General features: G+C 38.5%; 2 protein-coding genes across 3 annotated transcripts in view; both read right to left on the reverse strand.

The window, feature by feature from the left end:
- Positions 1-15,517: 15,517 nt before the first annotated feature.
- The window catches only part of LOC145498408 (large ribosomal subunit protein uL24m-like), a 13,638-nt gene continuing 6,259 nt past the window's right edge, over positions 15,518-22,896 (reverse strand). Inside the window, exons 2-5 of one of the 2 annotated variants that reach the window (XM_081478342.1) lie at positions 19,580-19,675; positions 19,284-19,387; positions 17,743-17,873; positions 15,518-16,532 (exon numbers count right to left, since the gene is read on the reverse strand). In XM_081478342.1, the coding sequence (XP_081334468.1) occupies positions 16,249-16,532; positions 17,743-17,873; positions 19,284-19,387; positions 19,580-19,675 (615 nt within the window). In that variant the 3' untranslated portion in view covers positions 15,518-16,248. The remainder of the gene's footprint in view (positions 16,533-17,742; positions 17,874-19,283; positions 19,388-19,579; positions 19,676-22,896) is intronic. The other variant, XM_081478345.1, reaches the window with a different exon arrangement.
- The window catches only part of LOC145498430 (uncharacterized), a 3,462-nt gene continuing 3,168 nt past the window's right edge, over positions 22,603-22,896 (reverse strand). The window contains exon 1 of the mRNA XM_081478365.1: positions 22,603-22,896. This exon is cut by the window's right edge and continues 3,168 nt beyond it. Coding sequence (XP_081334491.1) covers positions 22,605-22,896 — 292 coding nt within the window. The 3' untranslated portion in view covers positions 22,603-22,604.

Consider the following 22,896-nt stretch of genomic DNA (forward strand, 5'->3'; position numbering starts at 1 on the left):
ATCATGGGTTCAGATCCCATTCAAGCCTGAATTATTTTCAGGCTTAAATTTCAAAACTGCTTAAGTTGTGTGTGTAACTACAATGATCAATCGTGTCTTCATATCTTTCTCCGCAGTTCAAATATACGATCTTTCATATATTCATTTGTATTCTTCACCATCCACTGGTATATTACGAGCTCACAACGTGACCAGCTCCCAGTTGGCTTGATGGCTTAGTTGGTAGAGCTCTACAGTGATATCTTAGAGGTCATGGGTTCGAATCGTGTTCAAGCCTGAAGTTTTTTCAGGCTTGAATTCCACAACTGCTTAAGTTATGTGTATAACTGCGATGATCAATCATGTCTTCATATCTTTCTCTGCAATTCAAACATATGATCTCTCTTATATTCACTTGTATTGTTTTTGTTGCCTAATCAATTCACACTCATTTCATCACTCTGTTTTAACTCCTCACATTTTTTTTGTGAACTGAGATAATGATATATTCTGTTAAAAAGATTTTAAACCCATTAAATGATATTAATGAAAAATTATTACTTCTTATTAACTATCACAGGTCTAAAATTTATAGTGTCATTCCATAGTTCACAGTTCATCACGCAATCAAAGGTACAGTCTCCTAAAGACCAAGCTGAACAGCAACCAACAGAAGGTACAGAACAAACAATACAAGTCATGTCTATTTTTCATTGATGGTTAATGATAAATTGCATCATATGATTTACCAACATTTTTATCCACACTGAGCAAAATGATATATGAACCTATAACAATATTGACAATATATGACAACCACGGTATTTCGACATACACTTTGATCTGGAACCATCTGATTTGTACTGATTATCCAAATGTTTCTTGAATGTTAAAATCTTTACAATTGAAGTACTGTTTCTTGATAAAAGATACTTTTTATTCCTTGGTACTAATTCTTCAGAAAATAAACAGGAAAAGATTCTCAATTCAAATAAATTATTCTTCATATCCTTTACGAAATTAAAAATGTGTTAACTGTAGCAAATCCAACTTGCATAGCATAGATAGACTTTCTGCATCTGCCAAATGACTCTCAGTTTTTTTTCTCAACTTTTAGAAATTCTCCATTCACCTTAAGTTTATGATTGGCTTACCTCTGAATCTGTAAGATTTCTTTTCACTAAAATTTTAAAGATCAAATCTCTGTACCTATTAATTCTTTAGGAACGAGGACTGTCTGGTCCACCCAGCAAAATCTCTTCCTGAGCTTCTTGATCTGTGAAGCAAAGACTAATCCTACCTTCAAATTTTTTTTTCATACAAATGTCAACAGTAAATCTCAGTACATGAAAATTTGTTTAGGAACCAGGACTGTCTACATGCCCTGAATGGATCTTGAGCTTTGTACAGGAGATGGGTGTAAGACCTGACCAACAAAGTGGTTGGTCCACCCAACAAAATCTCTTCCTGAGTTTCTTGATCTGTGAAGCAAAGACTGATCCTACCCTCAATTTTTTTTTTCCATGCAGTTTTCAACGGCAAATCTCAGTGCATAAAAATATGTTTAGGAACCAGGACTGTCTAGTACATGTACATGCGCTCAATGGATCTTGAGCTTTGTACAGGAGATGGGTGTAAGACCTGACCTACAAAGGGGTTCGTCCACCCAACAATATCTCTTCCTGAACTTCTTGATCTGTGAAGGAAAGACTAGTCCTACATTCAAGTTTTTTTTTTTTTCCATGCAATTTTCAACAGTAAGTCTCGGTGCATAAAAATTTGTTTCTAAAGGAACCAGGACTTATTACATGTACATGTGGTGAGTGGATCTTGAGCTTTGTACAGGAGATGGGTGTAAGATCTGACCTACAAAGGGGTTGGTCCACCCAACAAAATCTCTTCCTGAGCTTCTTGATCTGTGAAAGAAAGACCAGTCCTACATTCAAGTTTTTTTTTCTTTGTTTTTGTTTTTGTTTTTGTTTTTTTTTTCCGTACAATTTTCAACAGTAAATCTCAGTGCATTAAAATTTGTTTTCTAAAGGAACCAGGACCTTCTACATGTACATGCACTGAATGGATCTTGAGTTTTGTACAGGAGATGGGTGTAAGACCTGACCTACAAAGGGGTTGGTCCACCCAACAAAATCTCTTCCTGAGCTTTTTGATCTATGAAGCAAAGACTGGTCCTACCCTCAATTTTTTTTTCCACGCAATTTTCAACAGTAAATCTCAGTGCATAAAAATTTGTTTCTAAAGGAACCAGGACTTTCTACATGTACATGTGCTGAGTAGATCTTGAGCTTTGTACGGGAAATGGGTGTAAGACCTGACCTACAAAGGGGTTGGTCCACCCAGCAATATCTCTTCCTGAGCTTCTTGATCTGTGAAGAAAGACTGGTCGTACATTCAAGTTTTTTTTTTCTTTGTTTTTTTTTTTTTTTCGTACAATTTTCAACCGTAAATCTCAGTGCATTAAAATTTGTTTGGGAACAAAGACTGTCTACATGTACATGCCCTGAATGGATCTTGAGCTTTGTACAAGAGATGGGTGTAAGACCTGACCTACAAAGGGGTTGGTCCACCCAACAAAATCTCTTCCTGAGCTTTTTGATCTGTAAAGCAAAGACTGATCTTACCCTCAAGTTTTTTTTTCCCACGCAATTTTCAACAGTAAATCTCAGTGCATAAAAATTTGTTTCTAAAGGAACCAGGACTTTTACATGTACATGTGGTGAGTGGATCTTGAGCGTTGTACAGGAGATGGGTGTAAGACCTGACCTACAAAGGGGTTGGTCCACCCAGCAATATCTCTTCCTGAGCTTCTTGATCTGTGAAGGAAAGACTGGTCGTACATTCAAGTTTTTTTTTTCTTTGTTTTTTTTTTTTGTACAATTTTCAATAGTAAATCTCAGTGCATAAAATATTGTTTGGAACAAAGACTGTCTACATGTACATGCGCTGAATGGATCTTGAGCTTTGTACAGGAGATGGGTGTAAGACCTGACCCACAAAGGGGTTGGTCCACCCAACAAAATCTCTTCCTGAGCTTTTTGATCTGTGAAGCAGACTGGTCCTACCCTCAAGTTTTTTTTTTTTTTTTTTTTTTTTCACACAATTTTCAACAGTAAATCTCAATGCATAAAATTTGTTTAGGACTTTGTACATATTCATGGGCTGAATGGATCTTGAACTTTGAACAGGAGATGGGTGTAAGACCTGACCTACAAAGGGGTTGGTCCACCCAGCAATATCTCTTCCTGAGCTTTTTGATCTGTGAAGGAAAGACTGGTCATACATTCAAGTTTTTTTTTTTCTTTGTTTTTTTTGTACAATTTTCAATAGTAAATCTCAGTGCATAAAATATTGTTTGGGAACAAAGACTGTCTACATGTACATGCGCTGAATGGATCTTGAGCTTTGTACAGGAGATGGGTGTAAGACCTGACCTACAAAGGGGTTGGTCCACCCAACAAAATCTCTTCCTGAGCTTTTTGATCTGTGAAGCAAAAACTGATCCTACCCTCAAGTTTTTTTTTTTTTTCACACAATTTTCAACAGTAAATCTCAGTGCATAAAATTTGTTTAGGACTGTCTACATATTCATGGGCTGAATGGATCTTGAGCTTTGCACAGGAGATGGGTGTAAGATCTGACCTACAAAGGGCTGGTCTACCCAGTAATATATCTTCCTGAGCTTTTTGATCTGTTAAGCAAAGACTGGTCCTACCCTCAAGTATTTTTTTTTCCACGCAAGATGAGTGTAGGAATTGACCTACAAAGGAGTTGGTCCACCCAACAAAATCTCTTCTTGAACTTCTTGATCTGTGAAGCAGTGACTGGTCTTACCTTCGAATTCTTTTTTAGACAATTTTCAATAGCAAATCTAAGTACATAACATTTTTTTTAGGAACTGGGAATATTTACATGGGCTGAATGGATCTTGAGCTTTGTACAGGACATGGGTGAAAGACGTGACCTAGAACGGGGTTGGTCCCCCTGGAAAATTCCTGCCTGAGTTTTATTGATCCTTGAAGGAAGATTAGTTCTACCTTTAAATTGTTTTTTTACTGGAGTGTCTTTATTCACATTTGTGATTGGCATACTTTTCAAACGATGATCTGCAAAGGGGTTGATTTATAAGAATTATTTAGTTCTTATTTTTTAATAATTTTTATTGAGTTTGGAAAGGAAACATTAGAAGTATTATTTTTGTTAAGACAGAATGAAATCTACTTTAATAGAGTAATATCAATTTTTTCATCCACAGAAAAGTTCCTCTAGCAATTCTCTAGTGATTTCCGATGGGTACAGTTTCGCCATGGAAGAATGGATGTGTTTGTTAAACTGGGGTGCCATCGTTGGGTCATCAGTCCTTCAATGATTCTACGCTTGTAATAAGATTGGGCCATACACAGTTTTTGCCGACTGAAAGGATGGGACGAGTTCCCTCTAGCCTGTTTCAGGCTCTCGTTCGGTGGCGAGCGACGAGCGGGGTGTTTGAGAGGAAAGGCTCGTCTTATTTCTTTGCAAGCTCACGCCGGCTGTCAAGTGAGATGAAATTAACCCGAGCTTTAAACCAAAATGAAAAAAATGTAGATACAGCTTCTTGCAAACTTGTACACAATGTCATAATATGTTTGTGTATTTTAAATCTGCGTTTCAGTTAGCTTGTACTAACTGCGTGTACTAATAACTGTAATTTATAGCTTCTTGTTCCGGTCAAACAAGCTCGTCCCAGTGGTGTCTGGAGTCTTCAAGCGGGAAAAGCTTTATCTTGCTTGATGTTCCTCTTAAAATAGTTTGAATAAAATTGAATAGTCTGATGAAAATGACTACAAAGAGAAATTTGCATTCTCTTGATAGGTAATAAATCAAACACGAGAGACAGTGTTTCATCGAGATATCCAAACACCGAGAAGAAAGTTGAAATTACGGCGCGCAGCGGAGAATTTTTGATGAAAGTCGAGGTGTTTGGATAGCTGATGAAACAGTGTCTCGAAAGTTTGATATATTCTCTCAATCGAAACAAAAACTAAGGAGTAAACGGAGAAGTAAACTTGTCAAAATCTTTGCTAATTTAGACCGGGTATCCAAACCTCTTTCGCGGTTGTGATTTTCTTTGTTTTAACTTGATGAGCTATTAATGAGTTTGAGAAAAACTCGTCAAAGTCGATTATTTTGAATTAAAGATAATTGATAACTGAAAATGTGGTTTGTCGTGTGTCCCTCCATTAAGTGGACTCGATTTTCAAAAAAACTGCCACTTAATACGATAATATCATGTATTTGCCCGATGCACGGAAAGGAAAGATGTGACTTCAGTACACTCTCCTGCATTCAGTGTGTGAAATATATACCCATCCCGGTCCTTGGTCGTGGGAAGCCGAAAAACGCGTTCTGGATAGCGTTGAAATGATATTGCTACGTTGTACAGTGGAATCCCGGTTTTTTGAACCTGCAAGGGAAACCGAAGATTGGTTTGAAAAATCGGAGATAAAATTACTGTGTTCGACTGAGGAGAGGGAAACTACTTTTGGTTCGAGTTATCGGGAGGTTCGAAAAAACGAGGGTTCGAGAAATCGGGATTGCACTGTATGTATTTTCACGGCGGAAAACTATAAAAAAAATGGGTTGACTTTTGTTCAATATCAACATTTCTTTGCCCGTTTTTCAATCCGGATTGTCTTTATCACATTCACAGACGTATTTTCTTTGCCACGGAGTCGAACCCTGCCTGACCAAAAAATGAGTAAAAATAAGAGGTACCAATGAAAATAAAATGAAAAAAGAACATATAAAAAAATACTTAAATATGATAAAAGCTACGTGAAGCAAAGCAAGTAAACAGCTACACAGAACAACTAAACTAAATTGACCGTGAAGCAAAATGGAAAATCTTGAAAACCTTCGGTGTTATATGAAATAATCTGCCGGGTGTGCGTCTTTGTGTATGATGTACCACAAGGAGCAGGGACTTAAGGAACTATAAACTAAATTGCTTTCCTTCCTAATGCGCATGCGCATTTGTGTATGATATACCACAAGGACCAGGAACTTAAGAAACTATAATACACAAATCACACACGCATATTCACACACGCGTATTCAAATGTATGATGCACACACAAATGTATGATTCGTATGCGCATTTGTGTATGATGTACCAGAAACTTAAGTTACTGTAAGGAAGATTACTTTTCCTGGATGTAGTGGTGGGGGTTACGTTAAAAACAGGCAAAAATTATTAATATTTCAACATTATTACTACTATTACTACTACTATTATTACTATTATTACTATTATTACTATTACTACTATTACTACTATTACTACTATTACTACTATTATTACTATTATTGCTATTATTGCTATTATTGCTATTATTACTAGTACACCAAAAAAAGACGGTTTTTAGACACAAATAGATACTACACACAAATAGATACAACCATCCCAATCCCCCACCACCACCCTAACAGTTCAAATTCACTAGGATCAAACAAAGTTTGCAATCCTTGTGGTACTCAAGTCTTTAATGCGCATGCGTAGTAGTAATACCGTGCTACAAAGAAAAAGGCCACTTTTTAATAGTATCTCAATCAAGAAAGTTTAATCTCAAAATGAGTGAAAAATCTAGATGGGTTCCATCCACCATCCCCCACCGCCACACCCAAGGGAAAACGAAGTCCCTTTAAACCTCGTACCTTTCTTATCCTTGTGGTACGCTTTACACAAATACGCATGCGTGTGTGTCCTTGTGGACCGTTTTAAATTCTCCGTTTACTTCTTTCCTTGTGGAATTTTTTTAACAAATACGCATGCTTATTGAAACAGTACGAGCTGTTTAGACAACTTCTTTAATTCTATTAATAATTCTATCCTTGTGGTACATTTTCAACAAATCTGCATGCGTATTGTAACAGTGCGAACCCTGCTTACTACTCTTTCAATCCATTTTGGTCTTCCTGAAGTTTCTTATCCTGTGATAAATCTCTCACGAATGTGCAATCGTACTGAAAGAGTGAACCATCCTGACAACGTTTTATATCAAGACAAATCCGCCGTTTTTCTAAAATATCTTTGGTGTTTCGGGATACTGCCCAAAAGTGATCATTGTCTCTCATATCCATGCATAAGGAGAACGGAAGCAATTATAGAGGCAATGAATTAAACATCTCCAAGATTTTTATTTGAATCTATTACAAAGCGTTACCTGTGGCAACTTTGAAATAATGTCAAAGTGGACTTACATTACAAAGAATACCAATAATCTGCGCTCATAAAAAGTAACTGTGATAAGGTGATACCGAATATACTGTGACCAAGAGTACTGTATAGGTTGTTCATCTGTGAACGCAAACAAAACTAACACCCAGTCAGACTCCATCTGCACTGAAGTCTTTGTTTGAACAAAACACCTGTAATTAACTTAACCATTGTTTATTTATTCACATTCAACAATTTGACATAATTTTTTGACGTAATTTTGTTTCATTTCTGCACTTAAATTCTAGCGAGATGATATCGAAGCGTTGTGTGATTTCGCTAATTTCTATTCTGAAATGTTTATCTTACACAAAACCTATTGAGAAAAGAAATAGTTTGCGAAATATAAGCTGATTCAAATGGCAAACTGTTTGCCAGTAGTAACAAAATGTTTCCTAAGACGTTAATAGCAAGCATCGCGCACTTTTCTAACTTAAAATCACATCGTTAATATCCTGTGCTTTACTGTTGTTATGAACTAGGTGTAGAAATACCACTAGAAACTGGGATAAGCCACGGCTGTTTCGGCCGCTTGGCCTGACGCAGACTTGACTGTACATAAATAATCACATTATAAAAGAAACTTAGAAGCAGGAAGCTGAACTATTAACAAGTATAAAGGTATAAACAACTCTTTCGCCGAAGTTTAAACAGCATCAACTCAGATGATTCTCTCTGAAGTCGTCTTTTCGTACTCGTGTGATGGCCTAAAAGAAAGAAGTTCCAAACATCAATACATAAATGAAAATAAAATAATAAATACTATTCCCAGTTCCAAAACTTTTAGCTACAAAATTGCGAATCTTTCAGCTAGAAATTCCAGAGCTTTGAGTGAGAAATTGTGCCGCTTTTACCTAGAAAATAGGGAGCTTAAGAACCACGACGGCGACGCCGAGGACAACTTCGATTAAAAAATGAATTTTCGTTTTACCTACCAACCTCGCGTTACCCTAAAGTCATTTACTTTGTTTATCACTGACAAAGCTATCACGAAACTGAATCCAGAACACATCGATAAATTCGAAATAAGAATTAAAAATCAGTCGTCGTGGTTCACCTTCTCCAAGGACCGCAGAATTTGGTCATTTCACGTTGTTGTTTTGCAGAGGACGACAAAGAAATGTACTAAGAATTATAACGCACGTGCACAGCCATTGTTCTCCTCATAAAACCTTTTGTTTAGCGACGTTGCCGTTGCCGTCGTGGTTTTCTTAAGCTTCCTATTGAACAGTTCTTAGCTCGACAATTGCGTATCTTTTGTACATCTTTGGCTAATATATAGATTTAGCCAAGCCTAAAAGCGGAGCTCCTGACTGCAATAACTGACGATAAAGGAAAGAGAGAATTATTTTTTCTTCGATCAGAATCTCAAAAAATGATCAATTGTGAGCATGTAATTGTTCAGCGTGTGGTTTTCCTATTTTTTCCAGTTACATTTTAACAAACTATACCCAAATCAGGGACTTTCCAAGAGACGATTGTACAAGGAATATGTCAAAAGAAAAGTCAACAACGCACCAGGGGTTAATTTGCGCCAAAATTTTGCCTTTGCGTATACTCTCTCCTTCTTCCCCAGAGAAATAACGTGACTTGAGCCTGCGATCCAATCAGTAAACCAGTAACTGGTCAGCAGTCAACTTAAAAAAACACAAAATCGATGAGCTCTAAACCTGAGCCCGCGATATAGTCACGTGACACTGGTCAGCAGATAGCTTGTTGTGACAGCTGTCAATTAACAATAGCGTGGACTCCCAAAATCAAAGATGTAGCCATGGTAATGGTGCTACTCTCTTAGTTTTCAAGGTGTTGGCGTGCGTACGGACGTACGTACGTACGTACGGACAGTCACGTGACAACCACAATTTTTCAGATCGATGGGTTACCAAATTTTCTAAGGTATGGGGCTCCGCTCGCGCAGGAGCTCCGCTAAAAATTACGCGGCTTTACCTATCAATTGCGCATCCTTCGGCTAGAAAGTGTACATTATTTGGCTAAAAATCACACAATCTTACCTAGAAATTGTATATCCTTTGCCAAGATAATGTACATTTTTTGGCTAAAAATCGCAGGATTTTCATAGAAATTGCGTATCTTTTGGCGAGAAACTGCGCAGACTGAATTAGACAAGAAAATGGCTCAATGCTTAGCACCTTTTAAGTTGGAAACTGTTAAATTGCTAGCTAACAATTACACAATGTCTGATTCAAACACTGCCTGTGCTGCACAAGATTTCGTAACTTTTAAAAAGAAATTGTACCGCTAAGAATAGTGCAGTTTTTGGCAACGAACCTAGCTGTGTTATACAAAAAATTCCGTAGGATTTCAAAAGGCACTGCGTAATTTTGAGAAAATTTTGTCAACTTTTACATGATTGAAATTGGTCGTAAGAAATAACGTACCTTATATCTGAAAATGACGTATATTTTAGTGACCTTTTAGCCAGCATTGCGCGTTTGGAGGTAAGGTGGCTCCCTATAGTTTAACGATTACATGCGCGCATAAGACAAAAGCTCAAGTAATCTGCGCACGCTCGAAGCAAAACGTCAGTGTTTTTCGATTTATGTGACGTCAACATGAGCACAAAAAACAAAACTGACAGTGAATTTTCTCGCGTTTCCTTTGGTGAATTCTTTTTTCAAATTTGGCTCAGTTGTAACCACATACGGTTCAAATAAAATACCCTATTTTTGTTAAAATCTGTCAGAGTTGATCTGATATATTTAGAAGAATGACAAATTGCAGAATATTGGAAAAACCGTCTGAACAACCTTGACTTTTTACCAATTCAAAATGTCAGGCAATATCGTTTCCATGACGTTGGCAAGTATGAAAAAAAATCACCAGAGAAAAGTATAAATATTAAGGAGTTTAGGCCAAAATGAGGAATATATCTGCCTGTCATTAGACGAGATGTTGCCATGGTAACGGCCTTAATCCAAAAATTGACAACCAAAAAATAAGTCAAATTTTAACAATACCCATACTGGTAAATCTCAACAGGGAAAACTTTAAGAGAAATTACCCAAGTTTCCTTTCTAACTTGTGCTCTATAGGGAGGGTGTTCACGCAGTTCACACACCATGAGAGCGCACGCTATATAATAAAAATAAACAATGATATGGCAGATGGCCATTGCTATAGCTTTGCCTGCATGTAACATATCAAACACTCGAGACAGTGTTTCATTGGGATATCCAAACACCGAGAAGAGGGTTGAAAATACGATGCGTAGCAGAGTATTTTTGACGAAATTCGAGGTCTTTGGATAGCCGATGAAACACTGTCTCAAGTGTTTGATATAGCTTCTCAATCGAAACTAAAACTAAGAAGTAAACGGAGAAGTAAAATCGTCAAAATCTATGTTAATTAAGACCGGGTATCCAAACCCCCTTCATGGTTGTGATTTTCTTTGATTTAACTTGATGAATTATTAATGAGTTTGAGAACAACAGTTCACACTTATCTGACACCTATCAAGTTACTATGAGCTAGACCAGCCTGATTGGGTGGGGGAGGGAGGGTGACAATTCCCTCAGAGAGAACTGACAAGATATGGTAGAAAGAGGTGAAAAACTACCATGCAGGACCAGTGTGGTTGAAAGAAGTGTGTCACACCAGATATTTGTATTGATGTACCCCTGAGAGAGTCTCAAGAAACCTAAAGCAAAAGTTACCTTTTTTCTGATGGCATCAGGGAAGACAGGCCATCGCATGTGAAACCTATGGAAGGGAAACAAAAGGAAATTAATTTAATACAGTGTTTTTTAATAAAAAATAACAATGTGACGGTGCCTCTTTGTACAATGGTTCAGAAAACAGGCAACAAAGTGTGCCTTTCATTCACATTATCTAAATCAAGTTAAAGGGTGCCTGTACTAGTGGGACATTGCCCACTGTGTCAGAACTTTGGTAGCATTTGTCATGAATATTATACTGAACAGAAATTTTACTGATTCAAAGCTTCATGTATAGCAACCGCATAAATCCGTCAACTAAAAGAAAACTCATTTTCTCAGTGGAACCAATGCCTTTCTACAGATAGGTCAGCTCTTAAGACATTATTCTTTCACAGCTAGGCCAATCACAAAAGTGAACAATGAACTTTGAGTGACACAAAAAAAAATTCCTTGAAGGACCAGTCTTTGCTTCACAGATCAAGAAACTCAGGAAGAGATTTTGCCGGGCAGACCAACCCCTTTCAAAAGCAGATCTTTCACCGATCTCCTGTACAAAGCTCAAGATCCATTCAGTACAGGCAGACAGTCCTGCTTAGTAAAAAAAATTATATCACCTGAGATTTACTATTAAAAATTATATGTAAAAAAAATTCTACTATTTCCAAGCTCGGTGAAGCGCAAAGGTGAATGATGAAATTTGGGTAAGAAAGAAAAAAAAAGCAATTTATATCTAGGAACAGTCTTTGCTTCACAAATCAAGAAGCTCAGGAAGAGATTTTGCTGGGTGGACCAACCCCTTTCTAGGTCAGATCTTACCCCCATCTCCTATACAAAGCTCAAGATCCATTCAGCGCAGGCAGACAGTCCTGGTTAGTAAGAAAAATTATATCATCTGAGATTAACTGTTAAAAATTGCATGGAAAAAAATTCTTCTATGTCAAAGCTAAGCCAATCACAAAGGTGAACAATGAAATTTGGGTAACAAAGAAAACAAAAACAATTTAGATCCAGGACCAGTCTTTGCTTCAAAGATAAAGAACTCAAGAAGAGATTTTGCTGGGTGGACCAACCCCTTTCTATGTCAGATCTTGCACCCATCTCCTGTACAAAGCTCAAGATCCATTCAGTGCAGGCAGACATTCCTTCCTCCTGAATAAGTGTTATATGTACTGAGATCCCCTGTAAGTTGAAAATTGCACACAAAAAAATTCCACTGTTTCAAACCTAAGCCAATTGTAAAGGTGAACAATGAAGTTTGGAAACAAATCCTACACATACTAAGATTTACTGTTGAAAATTGAATGAAAAAAATTCTACTATTTCAAAGCTCAGCTAATCGCAAACTTAAGGTGACCAATGAAATCAGGGTAACAAAGAAAAAAACACAAATTGAGATCTAGGAACAGTCTTTCCTTGACAGACCAAGAACTCAGGAAGAGATTTGCTGGGTGGACCAAACCCTTTCTAGGTCAGATCTTACACCCATCTCCTGTACAAAACTCAAGATCCATTCAGCGCAGGCAGACAGTCCTTGTTCCTAACAAAAATCTTATCTCTCGTTAGATCCACAGTTAAAAATTGCAAGAAGAAAAAATTCCACTGTTTCAAACCTATGCCAATCACAAAGGTGAACGATGAAGTTTGAGTAACAAAGAAAACAAAACTATTTGGAGGTAGGACCAGTCTTTGCTTTACAGATCAAGAACTCAGGAAGATATTGCTGGGTGGACCAACCCCTTTCTAGGCCAGATCTTACACCCATCTCCTGTACAAAGCTCAAGATCCATTCAGCCCAGGCAGACAGTCCTTGTTCCTGAATAAAATGTTATATGTACTGAGATCCACTGTTGAAAATTGCATGAAAAAAAAATTACACTCTTTCAAACCTAAGCAAGTCACAGAGGTAGACGATGAATTTTGAGTAACAAAGAAAACAAAACAATTTGGAGGTAGGACCAGTCTTTGCTTTACAGATCAAGAACTCAGGAAGAGATATTGCTGGGTGGACCAACCTCTTTCTAGGTCAGATCTTACACCGATCTCCTGTACAAAGCTCAAGATCCATTCAGTACAGGCAGACAGTTCTGCTTTATAGTAAAAAAAAATTATATCACCTGAGATGTACTCTTAAAAATTATATGTAAAAAAAATTCTACTATTTCCAAGCTCAGTGAAGCGCAAAGGTGAATGATGAAATTTGGGTAATTAAGAAAAAAAAAGCAATTTATATCTAGGAACAGTCTTTGGTTCACAGATAAACAACTCAAGAAGAGATTTTGCTGGGTGGACCAACCCCTTTCTACATCAGATCTTACACCCATCTCCTGTACAAAGCTCAAGACCCATTCAGCACAGGCAGACAGTCCTTGTTCCTAAATAAAATTTTATATGTACTGAGATCCACTGTTCACAATTGCATGAAAAAAGTTCCACTGCTTAAAACCTAAGCCTAATTACAAAGGTGAATGATAAAGCTTGAGTAACAAAGAAAACAAAATAATTTGGAGGCAGGACCAGTCTTTTCTTCACAGATCAAGAAGCTTAGGAAGAGATTTTGCTGGGTGGACCAACCCCTTTCTAGGTCAGACCTTACACCCATCATCTGTACAAAGCTAAAAATCCATTCAGTTTAGTCAGACAGTCCTGGTTTGGAAAGAAATTCTACATGTACTGAGATTAACTGTTGAAAATTGCATGAAAAAAATTCTACTATTTTACAGCTAAGCCAATTAAAAAGGTGAAGGATGAAATTCAAGCAACAAAGAAAAAAGCAATTTGGAGGTAGGACACTGAGCCTTTGCTTCACAGATCAAGAAGCTCAGGAAGGGATTTTGCTGGGTGGACCAACCCCTTTCTGGGTCAGCTCCTGCACACATCTTTTGCAACCTGTCTAAACTATACAAACTTGTTTTATTTGTTCCTTCCCTAGTTTTAGTTTTTTCACCCTTCTTTCCAGTTTGATCAAAACTTAATTGACTGATATAAATAAAACGGACAGATTTCAAGGTGTAAACAGTTTAGCAGTGCTGACCACGACCAAGGCAGAATGACCAAGGCAGAATGACCAGAAACTATCTCTTTGACAGCACATGCTTGGAAACAGAAAACATGGCGTAACAAACATGTAAACGTCACCACTGTTGGTTCTTTAGTCAAGATATAAGTTAATTAAATATAAATTGTTATATTTTACCTGAAAACGTGGCCACGTTTTTTTACATCTCTCCCTCCATTTTGACTTGTCCTCCAACGGGAGGCTTGGGACTTATTTCATCTTCGGGGCACCTTCGAAAACGTTCGTAAGGTGTTCGCTATTACCCGAACATCCCACGGAAGTAAGCGCGAAAGTAAATGTTGGAAGAACTCCCAGTAAGTTGAACAGAATAGGAAAATGGCTTGAATATTAAGATAAATTTTGTAAACAAATATCAGCCAGATTTGAATTTCCCGCGCACCGCTTTGTTTTTTTGAAATATTTCCGGTCTCGCGGCTTGCTCGGGCCTAAATATCATGACGAACATGGTGGCCAGAGAAAACAGACTACATGGGTACAATCAGGACACAATTTTCATGAATATTTTAATCCTCGACATTCGAGGTTGCTTTTCCAGTTTTCTTCTACAGCTAACCCTCTATTCAGCGGCCACCCCTTAATAAGCGGCCAGTTATCAAAGTCCCGAAATTATTGTCCGTAAACTATTGTAAATAAAACCCCTATTAACCGGCCACCTAAAATTTAGAAAAGGCGATGGCTGATTAGAGTCCGAAATAGAAGATGACGAGTGATAAAAACATCCAAACACACGTTTATCATGATTTTCTTAACGTGAGTCCACGCTCACTTAAGCTTTAACCCGATGGTGGAAATATTAAAGGTAAACAAACCCCTATTAAGCGGCCAGGGGCCCGTTTCTCGAAAGCCCCGGAAACTTTTCGGGCCCGGAAAGCCATAGCAAAATCTCGAACCTTACGATTACAGAGTTGTTTTATTCACATATTCTTAATATGGACAGAGGTTCCCTTCATACAAGAAGTTTCAGGCGTATACACTTCTCCGTTTTTAGATAGAGATGAACTAAAAATGGCTTTACGGGTCCGAAAAGTTTCCGGGGCTTTCGAGAAACGGGCACCAGGCCGCTTAATAAAGGTTCGACTGTATACTGAATCAATCTAATTTACAAGTATTCAAACTGAACCATTTCCTTCTTAGTGGTGTCCATATTGTTAGCGATGACAACTTGTGCTGTGTTTGTCTAGCAAACGAGCTCTCCTTCCACCCCTTGCTTCAAGAGAACTTGCGCTCAGAAATAATCGCCCTGCTTATTGCCTTGGAGAACTCTTCGAGTCCAGTGATCTTAGTTGTCGCTCAGTTTGAATCCTACTTTCGCCAGAAAGCGTGTAATTTAGTTTATCAAATTTTGTTTAACTTTTAGCAACAGACTAACCTGAAGCTGGCTCAAAGAAGCCCAGGCATGGTAACAAGATTACGACGGTTGTTATAAATTTACTCTGTTTTCGAAATGCTCAAAGCAAACCATAAGTCGCAATCTTCCCGTGCTTTTCTCCGCTACAATCAGCTCTTTAGGTTCAATCGTTAAAAAATAAAGTATATTTTAATTTTTGTTCACCGTCCTCTATACACTCCTCATTCAATTGTCAATGTAAAATAAGCAGTAGTAACTGTATCAAGTCAAATTGTTTCAAAATCTTTAAATGTCACTTTAATATTCTGCAATTAATAAATAAAGTACCCAAGCAAGTTTATCACAACATCCATTCGGCCACCGAGTGATCAGAAACATTCTAATCCCAACCTACAAAGACCTATATCACTGTCCGATGAGTACACTATACGAATCGCAATATATGCCTTTTGTGTTATTCCCCTTGTGTGGTATATCCTCAAACAGTTATTTACCTTAGGGTAGATGAATAGCGGAAGATGTTAACCTCCACTCTCATAGGTAACAGGTCATACGGCCCGTGACCTGATTAACGAAAATCTGGTACAACCAAACGGAAAGAGCATATTAAAATTAACAAAGAGTTACTAAAAAACGAAAATGATCATGGGCTCCTGAAATGACGCATTTTTTAAACCGACGCAAAATATCAAAACCAATATTTAATGATTTAGTTTAAACAACATCCTTTGACCATTCTACTTTCTACATCCTCTGTTTTAAAAGGATTAGACAATTTGATCTCTTTAATCCGAGTGGTCTATTTGAATACTTGTTCTGAACAAGGTCAAAGCCACAGGTATGACTAGTTCTTGAATTATTTTTTTGTGTCGGAAACTCAAACTTAGATATAAGAACTCGGTTATAATTTATCAATTCTCAAAAACTGCCTAATTTTATATGTGTAATAGGTAAAGGAAAAGTACATTTTGTCCATCAGACTACGCTTGCCATCTGCTTTTTTCTCAACATCCCAGTTTGCAGCTTTCTCAATTTCTTTCATCATCAAGTCCCGTCTGTCAGGTTCTTTTTTTGGAATTGTTGGAGTTACATTCAGAGCGTGCATAATCTCTTCGTGAAAATACAGCAGCGATGGCAAGTAGGTTTGTTTGGTAACTGCTGATGACGGCGTGTCAAAGTCACCATCTACAAAGAAAAAATAAATGAATAAAACCAGAAAAGAAATTTGCGTTTATCTGGATGACAAATTTCCTCTCTAAGACAAGTCGTGGAAGAGGGTACATCAAACCTGAGGGCACCCGTAGAAATAATTACAGTTCAGGTTTGTATTTTATTCAACTTATTTGATTTTATACACAACCCATCGCTGGTTGTAGAGGCGCCGTGGCCTCATGGTCGGTGCTCTTGTCTCCGGATCAAGAGGTCCGGGTTCGATCCCTGGCCGGGGACATTGTGTTGTGTTCTTAAGCAAGACACTACTCTCACAGTGCCTCTCTCCACCCAGGTGTATAATATAGGTACTGGCAAACTTAATGTTGGGAGGTAAACCAGCGATAGACTAGCATCCCATCCAGGGGGGAGTAGAAATACTCCTAGTCGCTTCATGCTACAGAAACTGGGATAAGCTCCAGCCTGATGGGCCACTAGGCTCGTGTGCAGACTTTACCTTTTACATGATGTCCGCTCACAACACAAAAAAATACCCATTGTAACGTTATAGAAACTCAGAGCCTGTAAATATAGAGAAAAGGTGCTCCTGGTAGGAGGAATAACCTCCCCCCTACACAAGGGCCCACCCAGTTTAACATGTGCTCTGTAGGTTATGACTTTTCCCTCGAAGGCAAGTTACAAATAGCCAAATATAACATATCGCAAGGCCGAGCCATGAAACTCAGTATATGCGAGTGTGCATCGTGATCTAATAATGCATGAGGCAATGCCATAAAACATTGATTCCCGCTTTTAGCGGTACACTATCGAGTTTCGATACATGCAGGAAGTTTCGAGAACACAGTTGCTCTCGACTTCACCTCATGTGACTCTTATGCTTCTTTCGATCTCTCCAAACTTCCTTCATGCATCATAACTCAATGATGTATGCTGAGGTGTGAATCAATTGTAAATGAAAGTGTTTACATGGTAAAAAGTTGGCTTGCCCAAAAGGAGTCCACCTAACATCAAACAATCGACACTCCACTTGTATCAGCACCATCCTCCTAATGCCTGAGCTAACAATGTGATTTCTCATGCAAAGGGTTCACTTCTATTTAAAAAGAAATGAATGAAGTTCTTATGTTTGGGACAGCTTGTTGTGGAGGATGGCCCTCCTACAATTCAACTCTCTCCATGTAAACAGGTCCTTAGAGAGATTGCTGTCAACAAATGAGTTACTAACCCTTCACAGCTGCTCGACTCTTCCAGTCTCTTCTTTCCCAAGGTGGTTTAGCAACAATGCGACCAGTACGTTCTGATACTCTAATCTTTTCTCCCTTTTCATTGAATCGGTAAGACACCTCTGTGGGTTTCCTACAAAAAGTCAACATTCTTCCTTTACACATATGAATTAAATTGACCTTGTGAACTGCTTTAATCAACTACACGTACAAATGCATGTGACAAGAGTATGATCAAGGAACTACCAGGACTGTCATTGAGTTTTGATTCACCTGTAGCATCGATCTTCACATCCGTAGCAAACTTGTTACTTTTTGGGTAAATTGTGTCAATAGGAAAATACACCTGCAACATCAATGTCCCATCAAATAGACTCAGCTGTAGCAGGTGTTACAGGTTACAGCCCTCATTAACAGCCCTGACTACTGTCTGAAATTAGCTGGTACAGAAAGAACTTACTGCCAATCATGCTAAAGTTTGCTAATTCTCAAAACAAGCAATGAGTGCAATCCTGTTGTGCATCACACATAATATTCACAATATTAACTGCACCTGCCTGACACCCTGTGCATAAGATGTCAAAATTATTCCCTGGTATATCAGTCGAGATTTAGGTTCACAGTATGTGCAGTACTATACTCTTGATGTGGGGAACATTTTCACCCGGTGCACCAAATGAAATCACCAGTTCACATTCTTGCTTTAATGATCCTTTTCCTCATTCAAAAATGATTTTAGAGAAAACACAGACTATCACCACAACTTTCCTCCGGGAGGTCCTTTGTTTACATATCACATGACCACCATGAGGCAATACTAATTTGTATATTTCACAATTTGGGACACAGTTTGACCTCCAATAAGAGACCAACAGAAATGCCAAGCCTATGTGGTAGCTTACAGGTAGCCTGCATAGCAAGCGCTTCTGCACAAGCCAAACGAAATTGGGCCGCGCAAAAGAGCTTTTTTGCATTCAGGCCACATGAAAAGTGGGGCAAGAATAAAAAGGTCAAAGAAGCCAGGTTGGGGTGGGGAAACATTGTGAACTCTGCATTTGACCTGATCTCAGTACAGGTGCCCACTAGGTGATGAATTTGTTTTTATGTGAGAACATTTTATTTGTCATATCCAATATTTGCAAGTGAATGTTGGTTTGTTGTGATATTGCAAGTATAATAATATCTATTTGGAAATTGTACCAGATGTGCACAGAGATGCCTCAAATTAAGAACTTCTGTCGTCTTTTGTGTTGTAAGCTGACTTCCTATTAGTTAGCCTCTGTAGCAAGTGCTCCCGTATGAGCTGAACAAAATCAGGCCATGCAAAAGAGTTTTTACGCATTCGGGCCGCATGAAAAATGGAGTGAGAGCAACTTTGGCCGTGCGAAAAGTAGGGCGAGAGCAAAAAAGGTCTGCCCTTATCTGTTTGCAATTACCTACAAGTGGTGGTTGATTAAGAGGGGATCTGGCTATAGATGGAACATAATAATTACTTCTTTGTAATGTTTCTTGTACAAAACCTACAAAAGAAATAGCAGCTCACCCATCTGATGGATCCAAAAGAGAAACTTCTGTGACCTGCATGGGGGCCTCACTGTTAACAAGCCCTCCTTTAAAATCACCTTGTGGTGGCAAATAACGTTTATGCTAAGCAAAAAAAAAAAGGCATGAGTCAACATAAAGAGACACACATTTACATATATAAAAATGTTATAAAATTATAAATATATATATATATCTATAAATTTTGCCCCTTTTATGTGAATCTTTGTACCCAGCAACTGCATTACTAGGTGGGAAAACATTTGTAACAATTTAAAAGTTTAGAGAGCATATTACCGTATTCAATGCTTCAACAAACACCCAGTTCTTGCTTCTAACCACTTCAGTGACTTTACCAATCTTTCCTTTGTCTTTACCAGTGAGAAGCATCACCTAGAGTAGATGGAAAGGATTGACTTACAATATCAACGTCTTTACAATGGCCAGCATGGGGCCATTTATTGACTGGGGTACAGATATTGTTTTATAGCTCACTTTTGTAATGCGCAGGTGATCATATATTCATGTAATATGTGCAATATAAAATATTATTATTATTATTATTATTATTATTATTATTATTATTACAGTCGAACCTCCTGTAAGTACCACCCAAAATGTCAAGCCTAGGTGGTCGCTTACGAGAAATTAGATAATATTGGGTCAAAATTTTGCCTCATTAGCATATGGTCACTGCAAAAACTTACCCCATGTGCCAATTCCCATCTAAACCCATGTAATAACTTTTAGTAGCCACAAATATATTCAAGCTTTCAAAAGTATTTATTCAGATTATCATGGTTCGCTTCAGTAAGCTGCCTATAATAAGGCAAACGGAACAAGTTTCACGATAGTTTCAAATTAAATCTTTAATGTTACCTAGGCGTTAAAGGGAACTAAATATTAACTTATAGGATTGAATTGCTATTTTCAGTTTGATAGCCCTAGGCCTGCTACATTATTGGTGATTTGCATGTTAACAAGCGAAGGAAAAACACTAGACCTATAGGCCTCAGACCTTGGTTGTACAATTGCATGAGGTGTTCATGGTGAGTGAAAATGGCTGGAAACACCATGTGTATCTCTTTGGTTGTAGTTTTAGATACTGTGCATTAACAAAATTAAGGAACAAGGAGCATCTAATAAATTTAAGGTGTTGTCTTGAACTGTTTAAAATGATTACCATATTTACATGTATCCTGGTGTTATAATCACAAGGCCCAGTGCAACAGCTCAACACACTTTCTTAGGGGCCGCAAGTGTCACTTACGTTGTGGTTTAATATGTCACTAAAGTTGTACATTTCTGACATAAACAAGAACAAAATACTTCACAAATGAGCAAGCAATGCACTGATACTGCTTTAAAACTGAAACAAAAGCAAAACTAACTAAAGGCAAAAAAGAACAGTTCTTAATGTCAAGTGTACATGTAGTTCCATTGAGTGAAAGGTCAGTATCTGGTAACTCGTACTACAGTAGATACAACACTTACAACAACACTTTACAACACTTTATTATTATGACTCGCATATTTACAATTTTACAGAAATATATACTCATTAAGTTAAACAAGCTTGACAATAGCAACAGCGCAAACCCGCAGGTAGCCTGGGCTAATCTAGGAGGGCCACATCTATACAAATAAACGTACCTCATTTTTTGGTAAAGAATGAGTCAAGAGATGATTGCTTGAGCAACTTTAGCTGAGAATCACACAGAAAATCGTGAACACATTCAACCGCCAAGGATAGTTGTTCTTCACCCCTCCAGTCAGCAAATTCTACCAACTGCTTGGCGAGCCCAAGGGCACCTTTGACAGATGACACCTCAGGAACTTTAAGAGGTTGGTCCGTGTCTTCATCTTCATCACTTTCTATTGTTTCCATTGCATTGTGACTCTCAATAATCTCTACCCAAAGATTCCTCCTCCAGTTAGAATCACTTGTATCAACAGTTGGCTCATAGGAGAGAGCTTCACGATCAATATCAGTGGTGAAGGTAAGGTAAAGTCTGCATGCGAGCCAAGTGGCCCATCAGGCCAGAGCTTATCCCAGTTTCTGTAGCATGAAGTGACTAGGAGTATTTCTACTCCCCCCCTGGATGGGATGCTAGTCCATCACAGGGTTACCCCCAGCATTAAGTTTGCCGGTACCCATTTATACACCTGGGTGGTGAGAGGCACTGTGAGAGTAAAGTGCCTTGCCCAAGAACACAACACAATGTCCCCGGCCAGGGTTCAAACCCGGACCGCTTGATCCGGAGACAAGCGCACTAACCATGAGGCCACCGCGCCTCCCACATCAATATCAGTGGCGTATGTCAAAGCGTCAATGTCTGCCTCTCCAGAAACTTGGGCAACCAGCTCCTCTAAATTCATGAGCTTTTCCCCCAGCAAATGGATCATCATCCTCATCAGTGCCGGTCTCCTCGGGGTACAAGCCAACATGCTTAAAACACCTAACACTTACTTCCAGCTTGACTTCTTCCCAGGCCATCACCATCCATCCCATTGCCATTAACAAATTGACTGACTTGATAATGTCACTTGCACTCTGTTTGTCATCAATTTGAGCAGCAACATACCTCAAAAGCTTTCATCGATAGTACACCTTCCATGTCTTGATGATGCCTGCATCAAGGGGCTGGGTCCGCAAAGTTGTATTCTTTGGGAGAAATTCCACTCGAATATTTGAAAACATACCCTTAAGTGCTGGGGGATGGCATGGCGCATTATCAAGAAAGATAAGAATGTTTCTACCTTCGCTTTTCATACGATTGTCAAGTTTTGTAAGAATGTCAATCATCATTTCAGTGCGTATCCATGCTTGGTTGTTACTGTAATAGTGAGCATCACACGGGCAGGAAATGTCCTTTAACTTGGAGAAGCATCGGGGCTTTTTATTTTTGCTGATTAAAACTGGGCTTTCCTATCCCACTGCATTCACAAAGAAGGCTGCCGTGATTCATTGCATGGAGTTTTTTCCACCACGGCAACACTTTCCCTTTTCCAATAAGGATTTTTCCAGCAAGGCTTTCCAACATGACCCAGTTTCATCCTGATTCCACACCTCCTCTGGTGCATAGCCTTGGATAAATTCCAGAACCCGCTCCTGCCAGATGTCCACTGTATCAGAACTCACATCTCCCTCTTCTCCGGCGATGTTCATTTTGGCAATGTTGTTCATTCTTTTCCACTTTTGCAACCAACCATTTGTACCTTGGAAGCTCTTTTCTCCAATGCTTTCTGCGATTAGCTTCGCCTCTTCCATCAAGAGGGGTCCACTGACAGGAATGTTGGACTTGCGGGCTCTTACGTACCACTACCATAGCAGCTTATTTACTTCGCTGAACTTCTCATTATTTGATCTCTTCTGCAAAGCGGATTTCTCGTTAGAGTTCCAGCCGAACATGATTTTTGCGTGGTTTTTCAGAACTTTGGTAATCTGTGCCTTGCCGCATCCAAATCTACTTGCTAACTTTCTGGTACTAATCCCTCCTTTGCTGGACAGCTGAATGACCTTGATCTTCTCTTTCAATGTTAGGCACTTTCTGCTTCCACTTGCTTTTGTCAATGATTCTGCCTTGTGCTGTGACCCTGAACGGGGCTTGATT

Source organism: Orbicella franksi, chromosome 1, assembly GCF_964199315.1.
Source record: "Orbicella franksi chromosome 1, jaOrbFran1.1, whole genome shotgun sequence".
NCBI classification, from domain to species: domain Eukaryota; kingdom Metazoa; phylum Cnidaria; class Anthozoa; order Scleractinia; family Merulinidae; genus Orbicella; species Orbicella franksi.